We start from the raw sequence: 22,515 nt of genomic DNA, 5'->3' as shown, positions 1-22,515 counted from the left end.
GCGGTCAGGGGGGGTGTGCGGTGTGTTGAGCGCTCTGTGTTGCAGGGTGAGGAGGGGAGTGCCCGCCCCCACCTCCATGTGTCAGCCTGGGCTGGGGCGCTGGCCCTGAGGTCAGCACTGCCTGGGCGTGGGGAGATGGTGGGCAGATGGGTTCCCAGCCCCTCATGGGCCCCACTGAAGTCCAAGCATGGGTCTGCCACTGAGCGGGCCTTCGGGGCAAGGGTGGAGCCATCCCACACCTGCCCCCCCAAGCTCTGCGCCGGCCACCTGTCCCCTTCCCTGCCTCTCGCTGTGCACCAGGCTTCTGCGTCCTCCTGGGGGCGGCGGGGTCCCTGACCCCTCCCCGTGCTGGCTCCTGGACGAGTGCTGCCTGGATCCAAGATGGCGCCGTGGCTGCTGTGGCACAGATCAGGGAGGCTGTGGAGGGAACTGAGCCGGGGCCCTGGGTTCCGGCCCGGTCTCCGCACAGACTGGTGTGGCTTCGTCAGCACTCTTGGGCACCCATCTGTCAAACAAGGCATTGAACTGGGACCAGCGTAGAGTCCTTGCTTAGATCTTGGGTTTGGACTGGTGTGGGGCGAGGACACCTGTGGCGTCTTGGGGACAGGGGCCCCTGCTTGTGTAAGCACGCCACCTTGTCACCAGGAGCCTTCTGCATGTCCTCTTCCCCACCCGTGTCCCTCCAGGGGAGTGTCTCGTCACCGGCCAGTCCCACTTCAAGAGCTTCGACGACAGGCACTTCACCTTCAGTGGGATCTGCCAGTACGTGCTGGCCCGGGACTGCCAGGACCACACCTTCTCCATTGTCATAGAGACCGTGCAGGTGAGCTGGGCCCCTGCAGTGCAGGTGGGCAGAAGGCAGCACGGGGGGCCCGCCTCCGGACTTCAGTGGCCTTCTGCATGGAGACCTGCCTGCCCCTTGCTCTCCACCCTGTGACAAGGTGTCTATCCTGCTATACCCACCCAGCACCCACCCTCGAGTGTCCCCCACTTCAGGGCTGGTCCCATGTGCGAAGCTGGGGACACCTGGGCGGGCTAGGAGGATCCCTCTCCTTTCCTGAGCCCCACGTGAACCCTTCTGTAGGACCAAAGCCAAGGTAAGGACAAGCAGAGTCACAGGGCCTCTCTGCGGTCAAAGCACCCCTTGTCCTGCGGTCACTAGGCTCAGGGAAGAAGGTGGGCCGTGGGTCTGGGGTTCTCTGTACCGAGCCAGCCCCTGGTGGGAGGGAGTGAGCAAGCGCTGGGTGCACACGCTTCTTGCACAGCTCCGGGCTCCCGTCTGTTGTGTTCTGTGGGACCCTGGTGTGCTGTGTGAGAAGGCCCCGGCTTTTCTCTGGTCCCGTGGGTCCCGGGCTGGGTGCCTGGCCAGAAGGGATTGCGCTCAGGTTACCCTTCGTCCCTTTTGGCAGTGTGCTGATGACCCGGATGCTGTCTGCACCCGCTCGGTCACCGTGAGGCTGGCGGCCCTGCACGACAGCCTTGTGAAGCTGAAGCACGGGGGAGGAGTCGCCGTGGACGGCCAGGACGTCCAGGTCCCCTTCCTGCAAGGTGGGCCCCGCCTCCTCCCTCTGGGGCCCTGTGCAGCGTCACTCCCCGGCGTCCTCCTCCTCCTGACTCTTGGCCACACCATGGTCCACAATCCCAGCTTTGCCCAGTGGGTGACCCGGGGTAGTGAGCATGCCTTGTGTCTGCGCGTGGGCAGTGCCGTGCGTGTGTCCACACCACCAGGGCAGGGCACATGCTGCTACGTGGTCTCCACCTCCCTGCAGCAGTGAGCACTGCTGTGTTCAGTTTTGCACCCAGTATCACTCAGCCGCAAGGACTGAGCAACACAGCCTGGAAGTCGCACGCAAAGCAAGGGGCCCAGGGGCGGGGAGTCCGAAGGTGGACAGATTCTGCCGCTCGGGGTAGGGATGCAGGAGTCTCTGCTGCCCTCTTGTGGCCGTGAGGGGAATGACAGTTCACACAGGCTAGAGGCCCCTTCTTTTTTTTAAATTTTTTTTTATTTTAAAGAATAAAAGAAGGATAACATAATAATAGGGGGGAAGAGGCCCCTTCTTGAGGAACCGGCTGCTTCTGTTCACCCAGAGACCCCCTTCAGCCTCATGGACAGCCTGTCTGCCTCCGACTCACTGTTGGTCATTTCCATAGTCCTTCTGAGACATCCCATCATCTGTCCCTACAATACCTCTGCCTGCCACCACCCTGCCTCCCACCCAGCCTAAATCCGATCCTGCTGGGTTGCAGGTGACCTCCGCGTCCAGCACACCGTGAGGGCCTCTGTGCGTCTCAGCTACGGGGAGGACCTGCAGATGGACTGGGACGGCCGCGGGCGGCTGCTGCTGAAGGTGGGTCCCCCCAGCCCCTGGCTCCAGGGGCCTGGTCCTTACAAAGCACCCCTTGTGCTCTGGGCGGAAAGCCTTTGTGTGGTGGGAGAAGAATTCCTTTCGCCTCAGGCCCTACGCCCCCAGAGGCTGAAACAGGCCTCTCTTGTTTGCCAGAAGCTGCCCCCGTTGGCCCTGGGGACCCTCCCTTCTGGGTTTGGGCACCCCATGCTGGGGACAGATTTGCCAACCAATCTCCCGACTGCATCCAGGCCTGGGCATCACTGTGGGCAGCGAGGAGGATCCCGGCTGGAGCGCACAGCCGGGACTCCATGTCCTGCTTCGGCGGGAAAGCGGCCCTCCCCCTCTGTGAAAGCTTCCGCCAGACTTGCCACTTTTTCTCAGAGCCCTTGGGCCTTCCCATCTGCTGGCCACAGCCTCTTGTTCTGAGGAGGTCTTTGAATTCCATTAGACAGCTGCCTGTAACATCCCACTTGGTTTATACTGCGTTGTTTCTCTCTCTCAAAATGTCCCTGGCAGGTGGCCATGCAGGTATTACTACTGCTATCCTTTTTATTCTCTTTTTTTTTTTGGAGGCAGGGTCTCGCTATGTAGTCCCAGCTGGCCTTGCACTCCTGGTGATCTTCTTGCCTCAGCCTCCTGAGTGCCAGGATTACAGGCTTGTTATCTATCTTATAAAGGAGGCAACTAAAGCATGGGGAAGCTGAGTCATCAGCATCCCATCCACAGTCACAGCTGAGCAGGGATCAGCTCTCTGACCTGTGCCTCCCCTTCCACCTCTTGCTCTTTGGTTTCAGGACTTTGTTAAACATGACGGAGCACCTCAGAATCCGTGTGAAGGGTTTATCCATTGGTATTTACTAGATTAGAAATGAAACCAAAGAGTTTTAAAACATGTGTTTATTAAGGCATGTAAAAATGCAGTCCTAAGCAGAGTGTAGTATAAATATAAACAACTTTTTCTTTTTTGGGGAAAAAAACCAACAACTGTGTTTTCCAAAACAACTCAGTCATGAGAAGAATTCTGTTGTCAGACATTTCTGCAAGTCTCCTTAATGCCTGGCTTAATAGGAGGCAGCTGGGCCCTCGCGTCTGCTTCTGTCGTCAGTCGTCTGCAGTGGGCACGGCCTGCAGCCTCTGGAAAGTTCCACCGTGCCCTTGTAAGGGAAAGAGAAGGCAAGAAGCAGCGGTGCCTTCATATTCATATGGAATGAGTGGCCGTCCATTGCACGGCTGTCCCTCTGAGCAGCACTGTCCCAGGCTGTGCCAAGGTTCCCTAGGTGACGACTTCGTCCTGGCATCCCTGCCCCCTGGTGTAGCGAGTGGCGGGTGTGGGAGGTCCCTGAGGAAGTCCAGTTTCCACCATTCTCTTGGGGTCTGTTTTTCCCTAAAACCCCTGAGAGAGTTTCCAATTGGCTCCTCTTGCCTTTTTCTTTTATAAAAAATAAACTCACAGCCACAGAGCACAGAGCAGGGGGTGCTGGGAGCTCCTGTAAATAAAGGTCCATCGTTTCTGGAGGCAGAGTGACTTGCCATCGTCTCAAACCCTCTGGCTACTGAGCCTCGTCCCAGGCTTCCTGGGAGAGCCTCATGCCAGCGCCCACCCTCCCTGCCACCTCCCTGGCTGAGGGGTCCAGGCACCTCACTTTCTGGCTCAGTCAGCTGCCCGCTGTCCTTGGGCTCTCTGCTCTCTGTCTCTCCTCTGAGGACAAAGAACTGACCACTTTTTGTGGGAATGGGATGCAGGGTTTGGATCTGTTCTAGAGTCAGGACCGAGCCGGAGGCGCCCTTTTCCTGTGGGGCTGGTCCTGGGGTTGGGTACAGAGCAGGAAGGGATCCTTGCGGGGGCTGGAGGTGGTGAGCTGGCCCCGGGCTCGAGGTGGACACTGCGTGAGCTTGCAGCAGCCCAGCAGGGGGCTGCAGGGAACCTACTGTCCTTTCCACCCAGCGCAGGGTGCACGTCCTATCCTGTGGCAGCCATCCAGGAGGTCAGGGGAAGCTGTGTGTTCTTCATCTTGCTTCCTGGCTCAGCTGGCTGCACGCAGGGCCCAGCTCTGCCCTGCAACTGTCTCCACTTTGTCAGAACTGTCACCAAGCAGAGATCTGTTTCAGATAACAAGTGTCTTCCCCTAGTGTCCAGAGCCCGGATGTGGCAGGGCTGTGGGTCAGCCATGGCCTGGTGTCCTGGAGGCATCAAGGCTTCCAACCCCTGTCCGTGTTGACCTCTGAGACCAGCTAAGGGGGTGGAGAGAGAAATGTTTCTGTTTTTGTTTTGGTACTGGGGATCTGAATCCAGGGCCTTCACACTGAGCATTCCCAGCTTTTGTGTACTTATATTTTGAGACTAGCTCTAAGTCAGTAAATTGCCCAGGCTGAGTTCTGACTTGCCATCCTTCTGCCTCAGCCTCCCAGAGTGCTGGGATTGCAGGTATGATTACAGGTGTGAGAGTGGGGACTGGTAGTGATGGCCGGTTGGTGGCAGTGAACAGGGGGGCTTTGGGGAGCCTGAGGGCACCCAGTGTATCTGAGGAGGAGGAGGAGAGAGGAGAGATGGTGTGAAGTGGGGGGAGGGGGTCACTGTTTTGTCACTTAGCTCAGGCTGGCCTTGATTTTTAGCCTTGCACTTCAGCCAGTGCCTGGAGGGGACCTATGTGCACACCGGTGTGTTTTTGCGTCTGTTCCACAACTCATCTTCTCAGCATTTATCGAGTGTCCACCTGGGCTCCTATGCTCCTCCAAGTTCACAGGTTGAAATCCCCAAGGCAATGGCACTAAGAGGAGATGAAGTCAGAGGGCTCTGCCCTGTGAGTGGGGTTGGGATGATGCTCTTAAAAGAGGCCTCAGAGAGCCAGCCAGCTCTTCCAGCACACAGCTGGAAGGTGCCATCTATGAACCAGGAAGTGCGGCCCTCACCGGAGCCTGTTTGGGCCTGGATCGTGGGCTTCTCTCCCATGAGAACTGTGAGAAAAAGGAGTCTGTGGTGTATAAGCCATCCACCCAGTGCTGTTTTGTTATAGCAGCCAGCACAGATTAAGACAGCGTTCTAGATGCTGAGGGTATGTGGTGAGACAGAGCAGGCACACATCCTTGTCTCCCTGGACAGAAAATACACACAATGAACAAGTAGATTCTCCCCTACATTAGAATAGATCCTGGGGAGATACATCAAGCAGAGAAGGGGCAGGAAGTGCCAGGATTTGTGGATTTAAATTTTATGTTGGGAGGTCAGAAGAGGCCTCCGTGCTTGATGTAACAGCGCTGGATATTTGTAAAGCAAACATGGAAGCACCTCCGGGTTCCTTGTTTTAATAAGGATGTTTACTTGGGCACATTTTATTTGGGGCTGGAAAGTTCCACCACTCAGTGCTTCATGCACCTTGCCAGTCAGAGCTGGAAGCTGGCAGGGCTCCCAGGGCTGACTCAGTTGGCACAGCCTTGCCTGTGAGGCCTTGGGAGCACAGGGAAGCCTCCAGCCTTGCTAATTATGCACAGAGCCTGGGTCACGACTCTAGGGTCCAGTCCAGCTCTAACTTCAAATCAGAAACCTCCAAAGAGAAACCAGCAGGCGCCTCCGGCTGTCCCACGGAGCAGACAGCCTCCGTTCGCGTGTGCGCTTCAGGGTTAGAGCTTTGTTCAGTCGTAAAATGGGACAAGGAGCAGTGTGTTGGTGGCCTGGCTCCCTCTACAGCGAGGACAGAGCTGACTGGCGAGTATGTGCTGCAGTGTGTGTCCTGCCCCCCAGGTCTGCAACGCAAGCTGCTGCACTGACTGGTTTTCCTTGCCCAGGGAACTTTTTCCGTTCCATGAGAGGAAGTAGTTATTGCACGTCAGCAGTAGCTGCTCCAAGGTGTTCTGTCCTCTCCCCACAGCTGTCCCCTGTCTACGCCGGGAAGACCTGTGGCTTGTGTGGGAATTACAACGGCAACAAGGGCGACGACTTCCTCACTCCTGCAGGCCTGGTGGAGGCCATGGTGGCTGACTTCGGGAACTCCTGGAAGCTGCATGGTGACTGCCAGGATCTGCAGATGCAGCCCAGCGACCCCTGCGCTCTCAACCCGCGCTTGGGTGCGTGCAGCCCGGGTCCCCTGCACACAGGAGCGGGGTCTGGTTGTCTGCAGCTGGCTCATTCGCTCTTCCAAATGTGAGAAGGAACAGGGCAGCATGCAGCAGCTCCCTTCCTAGATGTCCCCAGGTGTGCAGGAGAAGCATGGGCATGAACTCAGAGTGGAACTGCTGAGAGATAAGCGGATCAGGGTGGCCACGTGCAGATTTATCTGCAGCAGCATTTCAGTCCTGCTGTAGCGTACCATCCTACCCAGACCCCCACAGGTCATTTTGTCTCTTCTGTCCACACGTGTCTTATCAGGGATGCACTTTAATGTGCATCTGAGCCATATGTGCTTAGGGAAGGAAATCAGCTGCTGAAGGTAAATCATGGTGATTCCCAGAGCCAAGAGCTGCTTTTTACCCAGAAGTGAGCACGGGGGACATGGAGTGGGAGCTGTTGCTGCTTTCTGGAGTCTGGGACATCAGAGTCCCTGTGGTTGGTCCCTGTCTATCCTGGACACGCTCCTCTCTTCCCCCCCAGCCAGGTTCGCAGAGGAGGCCTGCAGGCTGCTGATGTCTCCCAAGTTTGAGGCCTGCCACCACGCCGTGAGCCCTCTGCCCTACCTGCAGAACTGCCGCTACGACGTCTGCTCCTGCTCCGATGGCCAGGACTGCCTGTGTAGTGCCGTGGCCAGCTACGCCGCTGCCTGTGCTGGGAGGGGTGTGCACGTTGCTTGGCGTGAGCCCGGCTTCTGTGGTGGGTGTCCCCTCCTCCGCCACTGCCCTACTTCCTGGCCTGCCCTGTCTGTCCATGTTCCTTTCCCAGGTGCTCTCTCTGCATCATTCCATTTGCAACTGCACCCAAGGGTACTTTGACAAGCTGGGTGGTGGAGATAGTTGCAGGTCCATCTCCAAGCAAGATGTGGGGGGCTGGGGAGCTGGCTTTTTTGTAGGACGGGTGCCTATTCTGGTGGGTTCCAGACCCGAAGGTGTCCTGTGTCTGCTCCCACCTGGTGTCCAGCATGTGTGAGCCCAGGCTGTGGGGTGCCCATGCTCGTGAAAAGGCAGCAGACATCCCCAGCGTGGGACTTCAGCCTGGCCTTCTTCAGGCTCCAGGCCCTTGGCTCTGCACTGGTTAAGGCCATGCAAAGGCACAGCGTCTTCTCACCCTCGTGCTCGCTGGTGGATTCCTGGCACCAGGCTTGGTCTCTGCTCTTCAGCAGTGGCCCCGTGGCAGCCAGGGTGTGCTCAGCTTTTGCTGTTGTTAAGACTCCGAGGTCCATTGCTGAGTGCCTGTGTGGCCAGGCCAGAGTGATGATGTGGAACTTGAACCTTGCTTTCCAAGGCGCAAATGGAAATCGCCTCCCTCCACAGGAAGGGTGGTCTCTCTGAGCGCAGGGATGCGGAGATGAAGGGCTAGGACAGCTGGAGAAGGCGGGGATTCGGGGTCAAGCGCTGGGACAGCTGAGGGAGGCTTTCTGGAGCAGGTGCACTTGAACATGGTTTAAAAAGGCACTTTTTTGGCAGAGGAGACTTGGTTGAATAGGAGCACCAGGGCTTGAAAATGAGGTGGACATTGCAGAGGGTAAAGGTTAGTCGGTATTCTGATTTTCAGGGAAAAGTTGCTGGGTTTGGAGACTAAAATGTAGCTGGTCTTGGCAGGAGCAGGAAAGTAGGAGCTGGCGGAGGCTGCGTAGGATTCATGTAAGGAAGTTTAGATGAGAGGACTCCAGAAGCCCACCCTTTCGGGTGGGATAAGCCAGCTCAGCGTTGGAGTTTGAGCAGGTTCCTTAAGGCAGAGGAACAGAGGCAGAAGCGGGGACAACAGAGAACAAGTTTAACCCCCCTCGCTGCACTCCCTCTGGCTCCCAGCCCTGGGGTGCTGTGTGTCGTCGCAGGCTGACCACTGAAAGTCCCAGCGAAAGTCCTGCAAGCTGCTTGCTACAACCTTCCAGCCCCCAGCGCAGCTTCCTGTGCTTCTGTTTTCCCAGTGTCTGTGGTCTAGAAATTAGGAAAAGTAGCAGTGAGTGAGTGAGGCGGCATTTATGAGCACGCCTCAGTTGTCACCACCCCAGCAGAGGTTATGCACTGTCGTATGCAGCAACGGCCAAGGCTTTCCTGACGCAGGACACTGTCCCAGGACGCCAGGGCCCTCAGAAACTTTCTTTGATCTCTCTCGAGTGGCCAACCTACGTCTCTCTCCATGAAGCAGAAGCTGCCGGTGTGGCAGTAGCAGGAGCTGAGATTTGGGGAGAAGCTTTCCTGACTCCAGGGGCTTTGCGGTACAGCAGAGAGTCCTGGCTGGTGGGAGGGAAGCTTCCTTGGAGACATTTTAAAGGCCAGAGAGCTCTGTCTCTATGGGTTAATGTGGCAGATGGTCGTGGGTTGTTCCTCTGAGCCCAAGGAAGGGGCCTGGACTTCTGGTCCCTTTCCTCCTTCTTCTCCACCCACAGAGGAGCTCAGTGTCAGCTGCCAGCTGTAGCTGCTCCTCAGTAGATGAAGGATACCCTTGTCTCTGCACACTGAGGAGTTGAAAGCAGGCGCCACTGTTGGCCCCGTCCTACCCCACCTTCCCACCCATGCACCTGATGGCCCAGACTCTCCACTCTGAGGAAAGTCAATGTCTCCGACAGTTTGAGAGCCATTCCCTTCCTGGCTACCGTCAGACACCAAGTCCCTGGTGGTGCCAGGAATGGGAGGTGCAGGGCCCACTCCAGGGCTGATTTCTGTGGCATCTGTGAGGTGTTTGACCTCCAAGTCTTCACTGCAGAAATGGATTCCGACAGAGACAGCAGGACTCTCATGGTCCCAGGAGAAGTGTGCCCAGACTGAAGCTCTGGCTTCTCAACAGCTGATCGGCAACTAGAAAGCTCTTTGAAGGGCAAACTGCGCCCCCCAACTCCCCTGCCTCTGTATCCTCCCAGTGGAGAATGTCGCCATCAGGGCATTCCCTGGGTGCTGGGACGCAGTGGCCGTGCTGCCAGGCCAGGCCTTTGTGGCACACTCTTCATCTTGAGCCTGCTGAGCTGGGGCTGCACGGCCTGCGCAGCACGGAAGACAGGAACGGCAGGGAACCTTCACCACATGCCAGGCTTCCACTAGACCTGTTGGTGCCCTGAACCTCAGGAAGACTCGGGCAGATATCAACATTAAAGTCTGGCAATGACACTGCTCAAGGCCACCTGCTTACTAGTGGTGGGATTGGGGCCCGACCCTAGGTATTTGGGGTACAGGGCCCATTCTCTTAGCCGCTTCAGCACTTTGCTCCCTTTCCCCTGCCTTTATCTTCTGCAGCCTTTCTGCATTCCCAGGGGGGAAGGACAGGGAGGTGAGGTTGAGGGCAGATGGGGGCTGCCCCCTTCCCTGGGGAAGGTACGTGCGTCCCTGCTGTTAGGGACTCGAGTGTCCTTAGAGGGACTATTTCCTTTAAAAGTTTTTACAAGATTATTCTGTTTATTTAACATTTTTGGAAATGTATACATTTTTGGAGAAGTGGTACATGAAGTTTTGTCTGTTATTTTTGAAGTTCAATTTGAATGAGTTTATAAGGCCCTTTCCTATAAGGAGCAATAAAACTCTGAGAGTCCAACACAGGGAGGACTGGGGGCATAGTTCAGTGTCAGCATGAGATCCTGGGTGTGATCCCTGGGTGTGATTCCTGGGTGTGATCTTTGGGTATGATCCCTGGGTGTCATCCCTGGGTATGATCCCTGATTGTGATCCCTGATTGTGATCCCTAGGTGTGATCCCTGCATATGATCCCTGAGTATGATCCTTAGGTGTGATCCCTGGGTGTGATCCCTGGGTGTGATGCCTGGGTGTGATGCCTGGGTATGATCCCTGGGTGTGATGCCTGGGTGTGATCCCTGGGTGTGATCCCTGGGTGTGATCCCTGGGTGTGATCCCTAGTATGATACCATGATAGGAGGGAGATAGATCGGTATGTAGATAGGGTAGATGAGTAGATAGATGGGTAGATAAATAGAAAGAGCGATAGATAGGTAGATAGATACACAGATGGGTAAAAATGGTTATTATTTGCTGCTGTCTGACCTATCAGAGTATTTCATTTCTAGAGTACAATGGTCAAGAACCTGAACTTCAGGACTATAAGAGCTGGGTTTGAATCTTGCCCGCTTTTCCTGAGAGGCATGACCCTGATGATTCCTCAGCTCACACTTCGGTTTTCCTACCCATAGAAAGGGTATGATGACAGACAATGAACCAAGCGTGGCACAAAACCTGTGTGACTTGTAGGGCACACAGTAGGTGCTCAAAATGGCAGCTGTTATTGTCGTGGTGGTCATGGAGATGCTTGTGGCCATCACTCTGACTTCTTTCAATAATCAGAGGCACCAGGATTTCTGCTATGTCTTAGGCTGGGGAAATTCACCTTGCCTCTTGTTAGAAAAGAGGTGCAGTGCAAGTATCCATAGTTGCAAAGTGCATTTGTGTGTCTGAAAATACACTTGCTGATAGGAGGGTGGAGACCATGCAGATACAACTGGGGGCAAAGATGCAAGGGGTGGCTGCCCTGTGCTTGCCGTTTGTCCAGTGTAGCTACTGACCCCACCTTCTTCTCCTCCTCCAGCCCTGAGCTGCCCGCAGGGCCAGGTGTACCTGCAGTGTGGGGCCCCCTGCAACCTGACCTGCCGCTCCCTCTCTCACCCGGATGAAGAATGCAGTGAGGTCTGTCTGGAGGGCTGCTTCTGCCCCCCTGGGCTGTACCAGGATGAGAGGGGGGACTGTGTGCCCAAGGCCCAGTGCCCCTGTTACTACGATGGTGAGATCTTCCAGCCCGCGGACATCTTCTCAGACCGTCATACCGCGTGGTGAGTGCAGGCCACCCAGCGGAGGGGCTCTGCAAATGGCAGAACTAGATAGGAAGATGTTCTTTGTTTTGTGGATGGGTAAACTGAGGCCCAGGAAAGCAGTGACTTGTCCAGACTGGCACAGAGGTCAGAAGCGCAGCGGAGAAGTCAGCCTGGTCTTCCGATTTCCTTCCTGGGTGGGGAAGTAGCTCTCCAGCCTGGCAGTAAGGGTTCTTGGGCATTCTTGACGGCTGTCATGTTCTGGGCCCATGTCCCTGGTCTGGGTCTCCATTTCCCGTTCCTAGAACAAGAAGTAGGAGAGCTCCCAGGACGCCTCTCTGTCAGCCTCCTTTCATTGTCCTCAGGCTGAAGGATTTGAACCAGCAGAAAATACACCACAGAGGCCCTGCCTCAAGGCACGCTGCTCTGCCACGGGTTTCAGTTGCTATAAAAATAGCCGAGACTGGGCACACTGTAAGGAAAAGAGGTTTATTTCAGCTCACAGTGTTGGAGGGCGACAGGTCCAAGACTGGGCAGCTGCATCTGGCAGCAGGGTGTGCAAAACTGTGAACATGTTGTGGGCTCACTTTTTAACCACCCTCGTTTTGGTTTTGATCGGCGCCCTCACCCCCGCCCCCCTCCGCCCGTCCATCCGCGTTTTGGAAAATGAATCAGTCTGTTGAGACCTAATGCCTTCCTGTGAGACAGGCACTGACCCCTTCTGCGGGCAGTGCCTCCATGACCCTACGACCTTGTCCTAGGGTTCAGCTCTTCAAAGCCCCACCACCATAGTAACTGCCCCTTCGGAGGTCAAGCTTCTAGCACATGAGGCTTTGAGACCACAGTCCATCAAACTATAGGAATTGCAAACCCTGCCCTTGGAAGAAGGGAGGGTTGCTAAGAGGCCAAAGAGGAGAGGCAGGTCCAGATCTTGGGAATTCCAGATGATCAGAGGAGCAAAGGGGAGCCCATGAGTAAGGGCAGAGAGACGGGTAGAAGTAGGATGGTGTCCCCAGTGGAGAGGGACAAAGGAAGCCCAGTTGGTTTTCTTTTTTTTTGTTTGTTTGTTTTTTTCCGGTACCGGGAATCAAACTCATGACCTTGCACTTGCCAGGCAAGCACTGTGCCGCTGAGCTAAATCCCCAACCCCCCAGTTGGTTTTCATGGGATTGGTTTGTGGACCCTGGCAGCTGTTGCCCAAATCTACCGACGCTAAAGTCCTTATATGAGATGCGGTAGCGTTTGTATACAGACTGTGCAATCCTCCCATATAGTCTAAATCTCTGGATTACTTATAGTGCCTAACACAGTGTAAGTGCCATGTAAATAGCTGTTACAGTGTATTGTTTAGGAAACAGTTACACGGAAAAATGTATGCGTTTGCTACAGATGCAATTTGATGAATACTTTTGACCTGGGCTTGTTGACTCTGCAGCGGAGAACCCACTGCCGGTGAGGGCCGACTGTCATCGCACGCAGTGCTGGCTTGATCTTTTGGCTTCAGCGCAGTGATCATCTCACTACCTTTGTCTGGCTATAGTTTCTGAGTTGTTTCTCTCTGGGACCCTAACACAGCACCATTAGGCAGGCAGAGCTTGCTTTTTTAGTAAATGACTTGAGGCAGGGAAAGATGATCATGTTCCCAAGGTATCCAGCAAGTGAGTAGAACCCAGGCATTTGTGAGCCCTGCATAGAGCGTGGAGAGCAGACTGTTGAGTTTGTTGATCAGTGGGTCATGGTGGTCCCCACTCTCATGAGGAGGAAAGAAGTTGATCTACAGGAAGTGGGGATGACTTGGGGGACAGCAGCTGCCACCAGCTGTTTCTCCATAGCAGAGAAGGTGGCAGCTGGTATGCAGCAGCCCCGGGTGCAGGGCTGTGTGTTGTTGCTAGGAGATGGCCGTGTCCTCTTCCGTACCAGGGCTGGATCCTAGTGACCACATCCACATCTCTCTCCACATCCCGTGGAGAACTGGATCTCGGGGAGAATGTGCCCCAAAGAGTTCCCAGCTTGTTTGTGGCCGTTCATTTTTGTTCCTGAGTCTACACACTGAAGGGTGAGCCTCGCTGGAGCCAGTGCTGGTGATGTCCATGGAGAGGTAGAGGAAGGGGGACGCATGTACCCAGAGGGGCTTCAGACTATGCCTATGGTCATTCTGGCAGCCTCACAGAGTCACAGAGGAAGTCTGGCTCCTGGAGCCGGCCGAAGTCCCAGTGTCCTATAGAACAATAAGTGACTGCCATACACAGTCGTTTGAGTGCCCCCCAAACTTGAGAGATGTTTGAGTTGATGGCTACACCCACTGCCCTGATTGGATCATTGCACATGGTGTGTGTGTTCTCTAATCTCACCTGGTAGCTCATGAAGGTGTGCACTTCTTGTGTAGCAGTTAAAAATAAAGAATATTGAGAACATTGTGCAAGATGCTAGGGATTTAATGGTGCACAAGAGCAGTTGTGGCTTCTACCCTCATGGATCTTACAGTCCAGTGAGAGGCAGGTGTTAACCAGTTACAAGGGTGGTCAGTCCAAAGATGAAAATAGCTGGTCTGTGAGAACTCAAGATGGGGTGGGGTGACAAAGGCCGTGTGTGTGTGTACGCACATGTGTGTGTATTTGTGTGTGTGTGTTGGGGAGAAGCGACAGCTTTGGCTTGGGTCAAAGCAGAGTGCAGAAGCTTGCAGTCGAAGCTTGTCCTAAGGGTAACGGTGCTCCTGCAGGATTCAAAGACAGCTGGTGGGCTGCAGCAGGAGAGGGAGGGGATGTCGGATTGCGGGGAGGTCTGCTGTCTACCCGAAGGCCTTGGAAGGGAAGGCTGTGGGGGGGGCTTCAATCAGGGATGCGGCATAATCAGGTTTAGATTTGTAAAGACCCATAGTTACGAAGAGGAGTATTTAGAGACGCGCAGGAGGAGGTGCAGGAGCACCAGTTAGGAGACCTTCGCATTGGCTGGGAAGGAGGTGATGGTGGCAGAGGAGCCAGAGATGTGGGTCTGCAGGAGCAAAGCCTGAGGGCTTGGTGGTGGGTCTGATGTGGACAGCGAGGGACAGGGCCGGGGGGTGGGGTGGAGGGGATGAGCCTGGGCTTCCAGGTGTAGAATTAGACCAAGTGGATGGGTACAGTCCCTGAAGCATCTCTGGGAGAGGCCTGGCCTTGGTGGAAGATCGCATTTGAATCCTGAATCTGAGGTGTCTTTAAGACCCTGAAGGAAGCTATTCTGAATGTACCTGGAGGTATAGGCTGGAGTTCAGGAGGGAGGACCAAGTGCTGCTGTGAGTGTGCGCCAGCTCTGTCACTGGAGCTGGGGCAGGATGGCTGCTTCACATGAGAGCCGCGAGGGCCCAGGATGGAGCCCGGGGACACAGACTTCGAAAGGTGGGGTCCGGGAGAGAGCTATAGTTGAGGATGAGAAAGCAACGAGGGAAGTAGGGGAAGACAGGGAGGGAGTTCTTCATTTTCTAAAAAAATGGGGGTAAAGAGTGGTGAGTAATGTTGAAAGGGATCAAGGCAGAAGAACATTAATGCAACGATTCAGTGGGATTTCATGGCACAGAGGGCACTGGCAGCCCTGGGAAGCCCCGCCTCAGGCCTGGGAGGTCTGTGAGCCCGGGTGGAGGGACAGTGGGAGGTGGGGACACAGGACAGCAAGGTGGATGACTCTGTGCTCTCTGCAGCTACTGTGAGGATGGCTTCATGCACTGCACCGCGAGCGGAGCCCCTGGGAGTCTGCCAGACGCGGTCCGCGGCAGCCCCCTGTCTCACCGCAGTGAGTACTGTGCCCCCGCACCTTCCCTTCCCTCCCTTCCACGCAGACTCCTCTGCAGAGCGGGGGAGAGAGCCCTGTGCGTTCAGGGACAGGTATGGCTTTGCCCTGGCTGCCACAGCTTCTGGGTTTGTGTGGCTGACCTTCAGGGCTAGGCGTGTCTTTGCTTGGTGAAGCCAGATGACTGGGGCAAGAGGTATTTGACACCGTGAGAGGGGAAAGATCAAGTTTTCTACAAGGTGGATTCAGTGAGACCTCTGTTTTGTCCACGGTGACCTTAGTCCTGTGAACAGCTGGGAGTGAGATGGTTGCATGATTGTGGTGACAATTACTGTTCTTTGGTGGCCTCCCGTTTCCTGTGGACATGTGGATAAGAACCTCTTTAAAGACTTCTTAGATGGGTTTGAAAGAAAGGTCTGGGCCAGCTTCTCCCTGCTGGAAGGTCCTTACAGTTGCTGTTCTGTTAAAGATAGGCTCAGGGGAGAGGGGCCGGCCTGGGGTCAGTGGGGCCATGTCCCATTTCTCCCACGGGGCTGCCTCTGCTTCTAGAAAGGCCACCCTTGTTCAGAGAGGAGCCTTGCAGCAGGAGGGATGTAGCGGGCTGTTCCACCCTCTGCCTTTCCCCTTTCCTGAGCGTCCTCTCTGCCCATGGTGCCGTGTGTCCCAGCCGCCCTGGGTGAGGTTGGGTCTGGCTTCCCACAAGACCCAGCATCTCAAGAGCTGGGCAAGGTGCTAAGCATGAGGCTGGCTCGAAGCTGAAGTCAGCAGGAGTGACCTCGTGGTCATGAGGTCCTCTGCATCCTAACTTTTGTGATGTCCCCAACTCCTGCCCCTTGTCCTATTTTTCCAGTTGGACCTGCCTTTAATGTGCCCTTTGCACAAAGTCTTCCGGCCTGGGAACTTCAAGGTATCTTCTCTTTTGCAAAATCAGGAAACTCCTGGAATTCTGTGCAGATTGGGAAAAGCCATTCATCTTTTTGGAGTTTCTGTATAGGATGGGGCTGGAAATTCTGGCTCTCTCACCTAGAGGAGATGGTGAAAGATATACATGCTATGAAGTGCACCAGAAAGAAAGAGGAAGGTGCTGTGCCAGCTTCTGCTCTCATCGCTACCCAGTCAGTTGTTGATACCTACTGACTGCCAGGAGAGAGGATCTGTACAGGGCACAGGAGGCGGAACTTGCAGAGCCGCGCTGCCGCAGGCGGCGTGGGCGAAGCGGCCATCACCAAGGGTGTGGGCTGCGTGGTGTGACACGATGGGAAGAGCAAGTGCAGTGGTGAGACGGAGTGGAGGGAGCTGGAGAGCCGGGGACAGAAGGCTGCAAGTGTGAACAGCGCGGCCAGGCAGAGGCTGACATCTGAGCAGAGACCGGTTTAGTCTTTGTGGTTCAGTGACCTCTCTTTCTTCACAAGTTGTAGTCATTTTAGAATTTTTTTTTTTTTGCCTTTTTGAGACAGGGTCTTACTATGCAGCTCAGGCTCGCCTTGAACTCACTTTGTAGCCGAGGTTGGCCTCAAACTTGCAGCAATCCTCCTGCCTCAGCCTCCCAAGTACTGGGATTACAGGCATGTGCCACCATGCCCGCTTAGGAATGGTTTTATTGGGTTCCACCAAGGCTCTTTTTTTCAGCATCCAAACCTAGATCTTTTGCAGGCTGGTCTGGAACCTTTGCAGTGTGCCCTGGCTGCTGCAGCAGGACTGAAGGATGAGCATTGGGTCCATCCAATGAATGCTGGGGTCAGGACAGCTGCTGCGTGTAGGACAGAGCTTACATGAGCAGATGAAGCTGCCACGCTGGTCCCCTGGAGGCTGGGCCGCACGCACTCCCAGCGTGAGAGTGTAGGGGAGAGACCCTGCCACTCCGTCATTAATCACCCTTTGGCTTTCCTACTTTCCAGGCAAAAGGAGCCTGTTCTGTCGGGCCCCTATGGTCAAGTTGGTGTGTCCTGCTGACAACCCGAGGGCAGAAGGGGTAGAATGTGCCAAGACATGCCAGAACTACGACCTGGACTGCATGAGCATGGGCTGTGTCTCCGGCTGCCTCTGCCCCCCGGGCATGGTGAGCCACCCCTGCCCCAAGGGGCGGGCATCTCCCCTTCCCTTTTCCTCTAGGGGGCTATGGGACCAGCCGGAGGAAGAAACAAGACTGGGGTGGTGGTCTGAGGTCCTCAGTGGCCCCAAAGCCAGAGAGGGAGATGGTAGGAAAATGTCTCAGGCTGATCCTCATGAGATCTGACAAAAATATAAGATCTTGGCTCCCAGGAGAGCCATGGGGAACACGGCAAGTATTTCTAGAAAATACTTACAAGTAAAAACAGGCATTTCCACCAGGCTCTCCCTGAGGGCTGCATTCTATGGTAGGAAGATAGCACCCACATATATTTGCATACAATTTGCATATGTATGTGTATGACTTTGTATTTCAACAGAAGACATGGAGTCCCTCCTATGCCACTAGCGAACAATTAAGAGTCTTTCCCACACGGAGCCCTGATATCCTCCTCTGTAAAGTGCCTTTCGAGGTCTTGGCCAGCTCTCTACATCTTGTGTTTTGGGTCTGTGACTGCAAATGTGCGTGGAGGTCGTGTCACCTGACAGGGTTCAAGGAGGTCCCCTAAGGAGAGGAGAGGGACCTCAACTGGCCCCTGCCCTCGTGGAGTAGGTTGAGGACACGTCCGTGGGAGGCGTAGGTGATTTATTGGGCAGAGTTAGAAATGCGGCACACTCTGTGGAAGAGGCTCAGACTGGCGCATTAGCAAAGAGTGGGACCGGTTTCACAGGGCACTGTGGCAGGCTGAGGTCTGAGTGGTCATCGCAGCCCTGGTTTGGGAGTTCCTGGGACTCCTTATGTTGAGGGGAGTTTGGTTCCTATGAAGTGATTGTGCTTGTTTGGGAAGTGGCAGCCTTGGTTGTGTCATGGGGTAACTGCTTCTGCTTGGGGGAGGTGACCTCATCATGGGTGGTCTTGGAGGCTCTGCTTTTCCTGGGACCCGAGGTGATTACAGGTTGAGGAGAACCCTAGGTGTCTTTCTCCAGGGTCTGGAGCCAGATGTTGTGAAAGCTGGCAACTGGATAACCCTGAACATCCTGAAGATTTAGTTACTCTTATGTTGGTGTCGTCAGTGTGGAACAGGTGTGAGTGAGGGTAGGTCAATCTGGGGCTAACAAACTTTGTAATACAGACACTTTGAGGGGTTAACCTGCCTACATGCAGAGCTGAGCAGAGAGTGACCCAGAGTCTTAAAGCAATAAGGGAGCCATAGAAGATGAAGGCAGAGATGCCAAGTTTCATCCGGCTTTTAGGTACCCATTGGGCATCTGCAGCTCCAGGCTGTAGGTCCCGGTTACAGCCACCCATGTCCAAGGTCGAGCCGGTCTGCAGCGACATGGATCCTTGTGCATCTTTCAGAATCACTGCTGGTGGCCATGGCCCAAGCCTACACAACCTCCTTCTCAAGTCTAATCTCAGGCCAGTTTTGTAAGAGATATACAGAGATTATAGTCATCACCTTGGAGAATGCAGCTTCTGGTCTTTTTTCTTGCAAGTGCATCTTATCTTTTTGATTTCCAATTGTAGTCCCTGATACCCAGAGTGAGTGGTAAAGGGTCAACACAGCAGAGGTCTGGATGGGAGGGGAAAGGAAGCTTTCATTTGGCTGTGGGGGAATTAATGACCCCAAAGACTCAGCTTGGGGGACTCAGGAGAGGCCAACATTCTGCAGAGGGAACTTGGACTTGTAGGCAGGGTCCCTCAGGAGGGCAGGGTGGGGGTGGGGGTTGGAAGAGGTGCAGGACAAATATTCCATTTTATTTCTCTCCAGCTCTTTCTTCTCCCAAACACAGACACCGGCCTTTATCACTGCTCCCCTGGGTGCTCCCTCTGTCTTAGTCTTGGAGGGTTCTGGAGCTGTCATTTCTAATGGCGGAGCTGGATTGGCCGGTGAGCACTGGAGGGTATAGTTCTTACCTTTGAAGAAAGTGGTGTCCACAAACAATCTATCAGGACAGGGAACTCAGACCTGGGTGAGGCAAGAAATAGGACAGAGCAGGGCAAGGATCCTTTTTGTTCTTTTATCCCTGGGGGGGCTCTTATTATGTGTCAGAGTTTTGACAGGACGTGGATCCCTGTCCCTTCATACCTGAGGGTGACGTCTCCTAATATCACAGAAGATGCACACAAGAAAAGAAACTTCTGGCAGGAGATTGTGTCAGCACCAGGAGTTCTTTCAAACGAGTCCTTTTTGTCATGGAGGAAGCAATCCAGATAGTTTTGCATATTAATAACCTGACAATTGCATTATGATCTGAAATCCCAAGTGGAGAGTGAGACCTCAGACCCAGGGCATCAAGCACTGCTTTGGCTTCCTGGCATCTCTGGCCTGCATTCTGGGGACACATCTGTCTCATGATAAGGCACTTTCACCTCCACCGCAGGGGATTACAAATGTGAAAACTCATATCAAAAGAGAGTGGGTTGTTTTCACAACTGCTTCACTAAGATGCCAACTCATATGCAAATTGTAGAGGCCAGACTCGGCAGAGCAGAAGACTATGTAATTTATTAAGTGTGCTGGCTGTAGCGTGGACTTATTTCTGGCCCTAACAAAGAAAATGGAGCTGGAAGCACCTTGTTGGGGCCCATCTGATGGTACAAACCTTATACCCAGAGGGGCTTCTCTGGCCCTTGCGTGAGGCGGTAGTGTTGCAGAATTCAAGAGACTGGAGAGATCATGGGTGAGTCAGGAGGATTTATTAGATGTAGACCTGACTCAGCTGGACCTGTGTTCAAAGAACTGAGCACTGAACAAAGGAAGGGCTTCCACTGTATACATGTTGCTAAGGGGGTTGGTTTTTGGCACAGAACTTGTGGGCAGGCAGATGGAGAACACAGGCAGTTTGTTAAGCCATGACAGTTTTGTATCTTGGTGTCCCTGCTTGGGCATAACAGGATGTTATGGGAACAGAAGGTTATAAAAATTTTACTCACAAGGACAAAGGTTACTGCTTTTATCTGTATTAGAACAAAGAACAACAGCTGTAGGGAGGGGGAATTTTGGGAAACTTGACTTTTCCTTTGTAAGTTCTACTTCAGTAGGGTGTGGCGTGCTACCAAAGATTTGAGAAAGGGGCAGGGACTTTGTGTTCTGAGAACTTGCAAGTAGGAGGGCAATTGCTTTCTCCTGGGGGCAGCTCTCTGGAAAGCACCAAGACACCAAGGACAGAGCTGATGGCCCAGCTCCAGGCCACACTTGACTACTGTCTGCTTCCTGCTCCTGTGCAAGCTTTGATTCTTTCTCTGAAGCTCAGCTGCCTCCGCTGTGACCCAGGCACACAGCTCCTGCTTGTGTCCCCCTCTCATTGGCTTGGGCCCCAGGAGCATGCATGCAAAAACACTTTTAAGACCAGAAGGTGCTACAGAATCACAGCAATGCAATAGTTTCAATTGTTTTCATAAGTAACCAAGCTGAGACTTAAAGGCTGCGTGGACCATGTCCTCCTGATGTCCATAGGAGGGATGTGTGTAGGGACCATTTTACTTAAATTTCCAACCTTGGAGCAATGCTTCTGTAAATATAACAGAAATGGATTATCAGAAAAGTAAAACAAAAAATGTGACATATGAAGTATGAGCCCTTGGGAAATTTTTATCACATGCATTTGACGGGACATTGCTCTGTCCCGTTGCCGTCCCTCGGTGTCAGCTCTTGCACCATCTCGGGTCAGCACAGGCCCAGGGGCCACTCTTTGCATAGCAGTGCCCTGGGCCAGTGATAGCCTTTCCTTCTTCGTGACCCAGAAGCATTTGTTTCAAAATACTGGGGGCAAGGGGGAAGATCTTTTCTTTCTGATTTGTCTCAGGCCTGGCACCTGCGTAGAGCAGAGGTTTTTTGGTTTACCCTGCAAATTGCACTCTGTCTGCTCCTGCCAGTGCTGCCCATGGCTCCTTGCCTGGGAATAGGGGGCAGGAAGCTTTAAATAGGTGACAACACTGTGAAAAATGGCCAGAGGAGGAGCCATGAGGAAAGACTGGGAATTCTGAGTTACTGAACTGAATGGTGAATCACTTAAACGCTTCATGTCTTAATTTTTTCATTGTAAAACTGGATTAGAAGGGTTTGGAGATGAGGATGACGGTGTGCCAGACACGTGGAAGGTGCTCCATATGTGGTAGTTTAATGACCATTGTCACCGTAAGTTCACAGAGGGAAGACTGTGAATCATATTATGAACAGAGATGCTAGAGAAAATTAGCCATTCCACACTGGGAGTAAATTTCGAGTCCCCTGGATTTACATTATGAGACCAGCTGAGTCAATGAAAACAGAGGGGATGGTGCTACAAGACATACATCCCAAGTTGTTTTCTGTTAAAAAAAAAATCTGACCTGGGGGGCTGGGGATTTAGCTCAGTGGCAAAAGCGCCTGCCTGGCAAGTGCAAGGTCATGAGTTCGGTTCCCGGTCCCGGAGAAAAACCAAAACAAAAACAAAAAAAAAAAAAAAAAAAAAATCTGACCTGAAGCGTCCATTCCTTTAAATTAGAACATTACCCACTCGCAGCACTAGGTGGCAGCAAAGTACAACCCACCACCCTGCTCCCTTCTCTGTTGCCTAAACCTTTACTCTTTCTAGGCTCCCTGCAGCAACGGAGCTGGGGAGGGGCTTCAGGACCCACCATTTCCACCCCGCTGTCACTCAGGGGAGAAGGGAGAAAGAGAGCAACCAGCTCAAGTGCGTGCTGGACTCCTGACTCCCAGACCGGCCATCTTTCAGCCCTCTGCACCTCCTCAACCTGGGGGCAGCCACTGGGTGGCCCCCCAGGCTCTGGGCACAGGTGCCAGTCTGGGGTGCCTACCTGCCCTCTGAAGCTCGGGGTCCTTAGAGCTTGGGCTCAGGGGTCCATCCAGAGTGGGCCTCACATGTGGGTATAATAGAGACCTGATGAGATGTCATTTTTTAAGCAACCTGGTTGGGCACCTTACACTAGAGTATGGTTGATTTTCTGTGAGGGTTTATGAAGTTTCGAGGCTTTTTGTTGGTTTTGGGAAGTTCTGGAGATTGAACCTAGACAGTGCTGGAGGCTTGGAAGAGTAGAACTATCAGGCTAGAAAAACAGAAAGTAACCACCATGGAAAGAACAGAACCAGAGCCTGGGTCCTGAGGGTGCTCGTGTATGTGGGGAGGATGGCGCCATTTCGGAGGACAGTAACAAAATCAGTTTTGCTCACTTTCTGATTATTCCTGGAGCTGACCAAGACCTAGCTGCACGTTCTCGGTGACAGCCACCCTGACTCAGAAAATCTCGAGGTGAAGGGTAGTAGGTCGAGTGTTTCTGACGTTTTCTTGTGGAGTCCTCAAAGGATGCTGTCAATTTTATCTTGGTGGCTCTCTGCTGTCCCAGAGGCCCCGCTCCAGGGCAAGGGTGCTGTCTTCATTTCAAACCTGAGGTTTCAGTGAGTGACTGCAGAATTCAGCCAGTCTCCCACTGTTCTGCTCTTACCTCCTGGGTTATTAAGTGCAGTCATTAAATACAGTGTCCATTTCTTTTAATT

General features: G+C 53.8%; 1 protein-coding gene across 2 annotated transcripts in view; it reads left to right on the top strand.

Moving 5' to 3' along the window:
• Positions 1-22,515, top strand: part of Vwf (von Willebrand factor) — a 153,119-nt gene that overhangs the window by 42,913 nt on the left and 87,691 nt on the right. For both annotated transcript variants that reach the window (XM_005378755.2, XM_005378754.1), the window contains 8 exons: positions 687-823; positions 1,410-1,548; positions 2,248-2,348; positions 6,215-6,410; positions 6,934-7,149; positions 10,984-11,224; positions 14,877-14,968; positions 16,864-17,024. In XM_005378755.2, the coding sequence (XP_005378812.1) occupies positions 687-823; positions 1,410-1,548; positions 2,248-2,348; positions 6,215-6,410; positions 6,934-7,149; positions 10,984-11,224; positions 14,877-14,968; positions 16,864-17,024 (1,283 nt within the window). The remainder of the gene's footprint in view (positions 1-686; positions 824-1,409; positions 1,549-2,247; positions 2,349-6,214; positions 6,411-6,933; positions 7,150-10,983; positions 11,225-14,876; positions 14,969-16,863; positions 17,025-22,515) is intronic.

The sequence above is a fragment of the Chinchilla lanigera genome, unplaced genomic scaffold, assembly GCF_000276665.1.
Source record: "Chinchilla lanigera isolate Chin_1 unplaced genomic scaffold, ChiLan1.0 scaffold00012, whole genome shotgun sequence".
NCBI lineage: Eukaryota > Metazoa > Chordata > Mammalia > Rodentia > Chinchillidae > Chinchilla > Chinchilla lanigera.
Note: the sequence above shows the minus strand (reverse complement) of the source record. Positions and strands in the feature narration are given on the sequence as shown.